The sequence below is a fragment of the Amphimedon queenslandica genome, unplaced genomic scaffold (assembly GCF_000090795.2).
Source record: "Amphimedon queenslandica unplaced genomic scaffold, v1.1 AMPQUscaffold_13268, whole genome shotgun sequence".
Classification (NCBI taxonomy): Eukaryota; Metazoa; Porifera; class Demospongiae; order Haplosclerida; family Niphatidae; genus Amphimedon; species Amphimedon queenslandica.
The window spans coordinates 124388-133886 of NW_003546496.1; the positions used below are offsets into that span (position 1 = coordinate 124388).

The following is a 9499-nucleotide window of genomic DNA, read 5'->3' on the forward strand; positions in this document are numbered from 1 at the left end:
AGCAACATAATGGGCGGGGCTCAGTTTGCACCAAACAGGAGGGTGGGGCTGGTTAGATTTGTATCATGGGAGGCAAAGGCTCCAAGCCTATTAGAAAGACAGCAGGCGAGCCTCATCGAGGAGTACTAGTCCACACACTAAAAGAGCACAAAGACCATGTCCTTTGTGTCCGTTTCTCTCCAGATGGTCGCTACATAGCCTCAGGCTCAGCGGACAAAACCTTAGCAATATGGGAGACACACAATATGAAGCTACTCCAGCACATTAAAGGACACAAAGCTGAAGTGAACGCCATCTCTTTCTCCCCAGACAGCACAATGCTCCTCACCTGCGGTAGGGACAGCAAGGTAGCACTCTGGAACGTGAGGAAAGGAGATAAGATCTATGCAACTCATCTCTATCAGTTTGGCCCTTTCATGAGTTGCTCCTTCTCTCTTGACTCAAGCAAGCTATTTGCAACCTCCAGCGAGAGAGGATGTATTACACTGTGGGATATGAGTGAGCAGAAAGTAAGGATTAAATATACAGTCTGTAAAAGCATTCAGTGTTCAATGATTAATACATGTATTCTCACTGTTTAGCTAGTTATTGTTGCAATAATTGTTTCTTTTTTCTTTAAAAGGTAAAGAAGAGGTTCCTAGAGGGTCATAGCAATGAAGTATTCCAAGTCTCTTTCTCTCCTGACAATATCCACCTTGCATCCTGTGGTAATGATAAGAGGATTATCCTCTGGAACAGGACCTCTGGGAAAATTGTAGAGAAATTGAAAGACAAGTACAGCCCAATATTTGCTTTTTGCTATAACGACAATGGAACAATGATTGCTGCAGTAGTTGAAGGAGAGAGGGTCAAGATATGGAGTACTATCACTAATGAGATTGTGTTTGTGCTTGAGGGACATCACACGTCACCTGTGAGCTCATGCTCCTTCTCACCCGATGGATCCATGCTAGCTACTGTATCTGGGGACAAGACATATGCACTATGGGATGTATCAGATCCTCATGCTCCTCCTGTTTATCATGCAAGGGGACACGAGGGCTGGGTGCAGACTGTTGCATTTTCACCTGATGGGATCTATCTAGCTACAGGAGGGAATGACCACTTAATTAATGTATGGATTTGATATAAGAAAGAAACTGCAAAACATCCAATTTTTTCAGTTATTTATTCATTATGTTGTTATTATTCTTTGTTGCCATAACAATTGATAATTGCGCATTTATGATGACACGTTTTGTTACTAAATATAGGCACTGATGGTATAAAAGGTGGGGCTGATAGCTGGCAGCTAAAGATAAACGTTTGAGACTGTTAAAGTATCATGGCACATACAGCTAGAAAAAAGGATGAAAAGAAAGAGTTCTTTGACCCTCCTGATGTACTAGAAAAGAAAGTGGAGCAACTGGCTCAATGGATCAGAGAGAGCAAACACATGATTGCTTTCACTGTTAGTACTCTTGTCTCCACTAGCCAAATTAGATATTTATATTATTTTATAGGGAGCAGGTATTAGCACAGCAGCTGGAAGTAAGTGCATCTTCTACTTGACAAAAATTTTTTAATTATTTAAAAAATTATAGTTCCAGATTTTCGTAGTGGAATGGACACTAAACTAAGCACAGGTAAGCATCATAAATACTGATAATTCTCATCCTTTTATTCTTCAACAGGCCCGGGTGTGTGGGAGCTTAAAGCTAAAGGAGTTGCAACTCGTGACACAAAACACAAAGTGACTGTAGCAGTCAAAGCATTGCCTACACCAACACACATGATGATAGTGAAACTGCAACAAGTAAGTGAAGTTTATTAAAGTTGAGCCGCTATAATCTTTTTGCTCTTTGTGGGATAACTAATGTGCTGTGTCAACAAATAGAGTTAGAGAAATCTACTATTTTTATATCATTACCATTTTGTTTAATGGTCAAAATGCAATAAAAATGTAGCAAGAATATGCATTGTGTTAATTGGTATTAATAAGGATATTAGTCATTATCTCCTTTTGCTGCAGGAAGGAATATTAAAGTGTTGCATTAGCCAAAACACTGACGGACTTCACAGGAGGAGTGGACTACCTAGAGAAGGTAGTTAGTGATTATTCATAGTCACATGATTGTCATGTGATCCTTGTTACCTCCACATACATACTCATATAGCACTGGCAGAGTTGCATGGTAATACGAATCTTGAAGTATGCAAGAAGTGTGGACGAGAGTATCTGAGGGACTTTCGGGTGAGGAATGCCAAGAGAGTCAAAGACCATCGAACAGGTTATTAAAAATTCATAAAAAATTCAATTTTGATTGGAATCAGTTCAAACTTTTTACGCAACATAAGTACATGTATATGCATCAGAAAACATTATAAAAATCAAAAAAAATTTTTTTGTAATTTTTGACAAAATTTGGCCAGCGACCATGGACTATAACTTTTGCTCGATTTTGAAGAAACTTTAAAAATTCATAAAAAATTTAATTTTGGTTGGAATTAGTTTAAACTTTTTACATGACATAAGAACATGTATATGCATCAGAAAAAATTATAAAAATCAAAAATTTTGACCTTGTCATTTTTGAGAAAATTTGGCCAGCGACCATTATAGTACAGGGACTTTGGCCTGATTTTGGAGAAACTTTAACAATTCATAAAAAATTAATTTTTATCAGAATCAGTTTAAAATTTTTAAACAACATAAGAACATGTATATGCATCAGAAAAAATATAAGAATAGAAAATACTTTCTTTTTCAATTTCGGTGAAACTTGACCCAAGACCATGTACTGTAGTACAGGGTTTTGGCTTAATTTTTAGCAGCTTTGAAATTTCATTAAAAAATAAATTTTGATCAAAATAAGCTCAAACTATGTATGCAACATAAGTACATGTATAAGAAATTAAGAATGTAATAAAAATAAGTTCTAATTTATTTGCCAAATAATTTGCCTTGTACTCATTGTTGTTCAGAACATTCAAATTTTTAACCAAAAGTGTTCCATGCTAAAAACAGCTATGGTAAAGTAATGTAATAATTATGCATTGTTTGCATCGATAATTTAGGTAGAAAATGTGACAATCCAAACTGTCAAGGCATCTTACGTGACACAATAATAAACTTTGGAGAAGACCTTCCAGACAGTAAAAGAAAAATAAAATTAGAGAAAAAATGTCTATAAGCAAAATTTTCTTTTAATTTATTACTAGGCGAGTTGACAAGAGGTACAGAAGAAGGTGAGGTAGCAGACCTTTGCTTAGCAATGGGATCTAGTCTCACTGTGACTCCAGCGGCTGACATACCAGAGGTTAGTCAGTATAGCGTCTCACATAATAGTCACATGAACTATCATTACAGTGTGTTGCTGAGAGAGGAGAAAAGCTAGTTATAGTTAACCTGCAAAAGACACCGTTGCACAGTATGGCTGCACTATGCATTCATGCTAAATGTGAAGAAGTATCCACAATGGTAATGGAGAAGCTTGGACTGCCCATACCTGAGTTTAGACTGAAGAGAAGAGTATTCATTAAAGTGACACAAAGTACTAAAGGACCTTCTGAGGAACAGGTTTCTCTATCAATAGAAGGACAGGACATGTATGGATTCTATTTCTCATTTCTAACTGGAGTAAGTCAAGAAAAATTTAAATTTTTAATATTTTCATTTAATTTTAAAGGTTACAGTGTCTGTGGGTGAAAGACCCCAACAGTTGCAAGAGCCTTTCTTTATCAGGTTTCCATGGAGAGCATCAGCTGGTGCCTCATCAGATGAAATGAAGGCTCAACTGACGTTTCATTTTCAAGGACATTATGGTGAACCACCACTTGATAAAGAACTGATTATTAAAAAGGGAGTGAAAGGTATTTAGTAAAATAATTATTATTCCTGATTAAATAGCTCTAATTGGTTTGTTATAGATATGCAGCTCAAGTTATTATTGATTTATAATCCAGAAACAAGAGAATGGAGTGTAGAAGATGATGTTGCTGCTGCAGTAGTTCCAACTGCAAGCATAAAGAAGCTAACACTCAAGGACAAATAATAATTAAGTTACATTGAAAAAAGTAAAAAATACAACAAATGCAATAACAATAGATCATGGCTTCAAAATGATTGAGAGTTCATGTCTTTAAACAGACACAAACTAAAAGTCAAAAAATTACAACAAATGCAAAAATTGAACACACATTAATGTGTGAGTTATTTACAATAGATGACTTCAAACAAATAGACACAAACAATTGAACTTTATTGAATAAATGCAGAAGCAGGGCTCCTGGTATAAGTGATAAAATTATTTTGAAAATTTCAACCTGTTGACACCAGAGAATGATACTCTATGTCGCTCGTCTAATACAAGCCATTCTAACGTATCATTGGACTCAAATGAATCATTGGACTCAAGCGACCTCACCAGTGTGCGTGCTCCAAACATATTAATATTGGTATGGGAGAGAGAGAGAACACGTAGTGTTTGATTTATGCATAAAAGACTAGCCAGTGACCGACAGCTTTCAGAAGTAATACAAGAATTAAAATCAAGCGACAGAAATGTAAGAGTTACGTTAATTTTCAATGAATGTGCCAAAATTTTGACACCCTCATCATTAATTGTGTCATGAGTAAGCAGTAAACGCTTCAATGTCAAGTTGTCTGCCATTAGCACGGAAAAATGGTGGTCAAACTCGTTTAATGGGCTTGAGCGTATACTGAGACACTTTACAGATTGATCTGTTAATACAGATGGTACAAATGACTTTAAAGTTTTGAGGGTTAAGTTCTCGAAAAAGATCTCATCTTTGGCCTCCATATGTCGCTTTGAGGATGATGATTCGGTAATGTGCTGTACCTTACTGTCAGATTCAATTTGTTCTAGAAAAGGTAATACAGTAAAATAGCATATAAAAGGTGTGTAAATGTATAAAAATCTAATTGGAGTGAAATTTTCAGTTCATTACCAGATATAAAATGTAGAACTATGATACATTTTACGTACCAGGTGTTCTTTCTTTTTTTTTAATTTCAGATTCAAGCTTTTCATTCTCAAACATCAGTGCTTTATTCCGAGCTTTATGCATTTTATTCTGTTCCTGCAATTCAGAAACAGATCCTAAAAAATAAATTGAGCTAGCATGGTCGATTCAATAATACTGGTATCATACTAGATAATTGTTCCAGTTTTTTGTCAGCTAAATGTTGCTTCATTTCTGTAGTGTAAGTTGACAGACAATCTTTTGATCAGTACATACCTTGTATTTTTTCTCTTGATTCTTCTTTTTTGGCTTTCTTTAGCTCTTGAAGTGCTTCAAGCAATGAAAACACCATTTTTTCCAAAATAACAATTTTTGAATCTATTCCTTTTAATTCAATAACATAAAATTAGTCAGTATAATGCAAACAATAATTATTAGAGTCTGTATTGTATTGTACATATGATGTGGTCAGTGGCAGTAATTTAAAAGCATTATCATTTTTAATTGTATCAATTATGTCAAGCTATACCTTCGTTGACTTTTGCTGACTCTGCTGGACAAGGTACATCAATATTCCCTGCTATTCATGAATTTTTTATCACTATTGTTTATTGATAAAAATATTCATCTTACTTGGTGTCACTTCAATCTTCCCAATAACAAACTCACTGATGCCTTGAGTTTTTGATGACTCAGTTGGTGTTGCTCTAATCTTCCCACCAACATACTCACTGATGCCCTGAGTTGTTGATGACTCAGTTGCACATTGACCTGTGACAAAAGCATCATATACATGCATTATGCAGTAGCATCATTCGTCTATGGTCTATTTTAACTTACGAGTTGTTCCCTCATAAATTGTCATGAGATTTTTTTCATAATTGTCAGCAACATGTTCTGTATTTGGACATTTTCTTAAATCTTCCAGCAATTTTCTCCTGCTTAAATCAGGAGTGTTTAACAACAGTTCCAACAATGCTATGGTCTTATCAGGGATGAGGGCTTTAATATCCTCATTCAAATCTTGCTTCCTTACAGCCAAAACCAATCTAAATGAAAGCCAACTTTTCTCAAAATCAATATATTCAACTAGCTCTTTTGAAGTTGGCTTCTGTGTTAAGAAATCATCAAAAGAGTAGTTCTTGTTGGAACACATAATTGTTTTCAGCCGTATACTAGATCGTGTTTGTGTAAAACGGTCTATACATATTATAAACAATATGTGGCATTACTACGTACTCTTGCTGGCATGCATTTCCTTTTTGTGAATGTGTATCATTTCTATGACCAGATGCAATAACAATTATGAATCATTTATGAACTAATAACAAAAACAAACAAGTCATGAGCATAATTGCAGGTGTACATGTATATGCACTGTTAATTTATTAATAAAATAGTTTGATTAACAATAAACAAAATATGCAGCACTAAAAATATAATGTGTGTATTATATGCCATGATAATATATGGGTAAATAAACTGACATCAAGGATACTTTGAATTGATATTACCCGAAGTATCTAATGTGGAGGGTGTATTAACCCATATCAGTGTGTTTAACATAATTATCTCATGTGTACTATATCCTAACACTATTACATCAGTCTAGCTCCCATACAAAAAGTTGATTATTACAAAGGAAATGAAAGGTAGCAAGTTATGCCAAGTTATTATTTATTTATATAATCTACACCAAACAAGTGGATGAAATATTTTTAAATTTTAAGATATTTTAAAAACTTTACAAATAGCTAACTAGATCTATCAATACTTGCAAATTTTTTAGCTGCAGCACTGTCATCAGTAGCATCCATCAAATTTTCACAAGTAGCTCTTAACTAAGTCTGTATTAATATTACAGAGCTCTAAGCATCAACGTCAATGTGCACTAAGTTATACAGCATTATTAATTATGCAAGCAAGATGTTGCAATTTGGAAATTAAAAACCATATTAATGAAGAGAATTACAAAATTATGCCATTATGCATTTTGAAACTTTGACTATTTTAGTTACAATTTTTTGCGAATTTTTTCAGCTGTAGCTTTATCACCAGTATCTTTGACAGCTTTGATCAAGTTTTGCCAAGTTGCTCCTCCATTTTCCATAACACCATCTTCACAACTCAACCAAGCCCCAACTGTATTTGTCAAGTGATCTTCAGTAAATTTATTTAGCGTTGTTAAATAAAGTCCCAAATTAAGTCCTAATGTTTTCCATTTCTTAGTATCAAATAACTTTAAAGCATTCAAAACATCGACAGCTTTTGTTATATCTGCAAAATAATAAATAATAATTTTGTACATGTAGATATGTGTAAAAAATACCTAGTTTTTGTTGAGATGGGTCAAATGATGTAATATCATTACAAGTTACTTTTGCACTTCTGCTTACAGGAAAGTCAGTATGAGAATCACCAGGTACTGCTACGGCTGTACCTAAATAACCATACATGAAATAATGAAGGATTCGTGTTAAGCCTTTATTGTAAGTTTATCACTAAATTTATATACTTACCTTCAAAATGAGACTCAAGTTGAGCAGCTGTATCTTCAAAATGAATTGTTTTAAGAGCATCGACAACTGGTTTACATGAAGCTGTTGTGTTTCTTGTCCTCCATAGCATAAGTGATTCTCTGACGTATTGCTCTAATGTACTGTTTTGTGCTTCAATATCCCGCAACTGTGAATGACTCAATCCAAGAGCTAATCCAAACACAAACCATTTGTTATCAGCATCATGATGATCTTTAAAAGCAGCACCAACAACTAACAGTGACTTAAGTAAAACAAAGTCAAATTCTAAAAAGAGTAACGGACATACTAAATTATATAAAGCTTGATAAAATTTTCTCACGCAAGCGGCTGTGAATATCATCAAAGGTTTCTTCAGGAGTAACAGAAAGATCAGCAAAAGTAGAGGGGCTAAAATCAGGTCTTTTTAATTTGATAATGTATTTCAAAACTGGATCACATCCTGTGAAGAAACTCACAAAATTACAAAATTTGATTACGTACCATTTAATTTAACTTTTATTTTAGTGATTTTATCTGCAAGTGATTGATTGGTGCAGTTGAATCGAAAACGAAGGCGAGGAGGATAAAGTAGGTCTTTTTCTAATTCTTCTAGTCTTTTAATATTATTCTTGGATGCTACTTCTTGGTACCCAATCACTTCATTATAATCGACTTCCTTTTCCAAAACCTGACAATACTCAAAATTAATTTTAATTCATATGTTTTTTTTACCTCATTATCACAATAAATGTCATCTTCATCTTTTTCCCAGCCTAAAATTTTCTCATCAGGATCAAATTCCAGTGAAATATTACCACCATCTGCAAACTTCATAGGTTTAGAAAAAGTAAGTGTAAAATTCCTTTCTTTATATTGCTCTAGAACAACCTATTAATGTATTAGAATTTAGTAGCTTTAATAAATAATTTTTACCTTTTTACAGGCAGGCTGAAATGGTAATATGCAAAAGTGTACTGAAACTGTCACATCATCTTCTTTTTTTGTTGCAACTGCTAACTGACACTGTTTATCAGTATCTTTATATGTTCGTTTATCAACACCAGCACAATGAGAACAAAAGTGATTACAATATATTTTGCATAATGCTGCTTCTACTTCCATTTCAGTGTCATCAACTGAAGTAAACATAAAACTGCCTTTCCTATAAAATGTTTCATCGTCAGCATTTAGAAGAACTAAGTTGCTTTTCGAAGTTTGGTTGGTAACATCAATATGATGAGGCAAGTAAAGTTCTGCTGGTTTCATCAGCTCCTGATTAATATAAACCCACACAATAGGAGTGACAGGAACATAGTTATCAAAATCAAATTTATCACCATACAAACATGCTCCAAACCATACAGTAGCTGACTCCTGTACTGCTCCTTCAGGAATAACGAGGGTTGTACCGTACTTGTCACAATGATACAATAAACCATTACTGTCTACTGGTAGTACTATGAGATCACCATATATGCCTATACATAATATAAGTAGTATATTTATAACATGCTGGCGAGTGCTATATATATGGTTTTTATAAATAATATAATTATGCTAGGGTGGAGCCACACATTCTCATATATGAAAGGGATTGGAAATGGGGCATAGCAACAGGAAATACTAGTTGGGTTACCACGTGACAACCATCATGTCCTCCATTCATAAAGCTGTGCTGCAAGGATTTCAAAGGAAACTTGTGTCACTTCAGAATAAATGTTGCTTATGATCTATAGCCTATTACACACATAGAATGTTTAGAGCTACATATAGCAAGGTTTTTGTCTCTGTAAAACTATTTTGCAAACAGTTATAGGTACAACAAAATCAACTTTTTTGGTACACATTAGCTTTTGTAACTAACTCATACTTCATAGATTCTAACTCTAGTGTAAGGTCATTCATATGATTATAATGGTTTCCAGTTTTACTTTAGCATGTTTTGAGAAAAGGGAAAATAAAGAAAGGCATTTTAAGAGGAAAAATGTGCTGTATCATTAAAACTACCGTAGATC

General features: G+C 34.1%; 3 protein-coding genes across 3 annotated transcripts; 2 read left to right on the forward strand and 1 right to left on the reverse strand.

Moving 5' to 3' along the window:
* The first annotated feature begins 7 nt into the window (after positions 1-7).
* Positions 8-1231, forward strand: LOC100634862 (vegetative incompatibility protein HET-E-1-like). The gene is made up of 2 exons (XM_003388294.2): positions 8-509; positions 623-1231. Exons 1-2 carry the CDS (start codon positions 66-68, stop codon positions 1124-1126), a joined length of 948 nt encoding a protein of 315 aa, XP_003388342.1. The 5' UTR covers positions 8-65; the 3' UTR covers positions 1127-1231.
* A 68-nt stretch (positions 1232-1299) lies between these two features.
* LOC100636500 (NAD-dependent protein deacetylase sirtuin-6-like) lies at positions 1300-4142 on the forward strand. Its single transcript, XM_003388307.2, has 11 exons — positions 1300-1450; positions 1503-1530; positions 1584-1625; positions 1674-1795; positions 2012-2084; positions 2157-2270; positions 3058-3135; positions 3202-3299; positions 3350-3619; positions 3669-3852; positions 3910-4142. The coding sequence occupies exons 1-11, from the start codon at positions 1325-1327 to the stop codon at positions 4032-4034; spliced, it is 1260 nt and encodes a 419-aa protein (XP_003388355.1). The 5' UTR covers positions 1300-1324; the 3' UTR covers positions 4035-4142.
* Positions 4143-6894: 2752 nt separating this feature from the next.
* Positions 6895-9083, reverse strand: LOC109583907 (uncharacterized). Its single transcript, XM_019999417.1, has 7 exons — positions 8418-9083; positions 8217-8372; positions 7986-8172; positions 7825-7944; positions 7485-7769; positions 7295-7405; positions 6895-7242 (listed from the first exon to the last, which is right to left on the reverse strand). The coding sequence occupies exons 1-7, from the start codon at positions 8748-8750 to the stop codon at positions 6980-6982; spliced, it is 1455 nt and encodes a 484-aa protein (XP_019854976.1). The 5' UTR covers positions 8751-9083; the 3' UTR covers positions 6895-6979.
* Between the last annotated feature and the right edge of the window lie 416 nt (positions 9084-9499).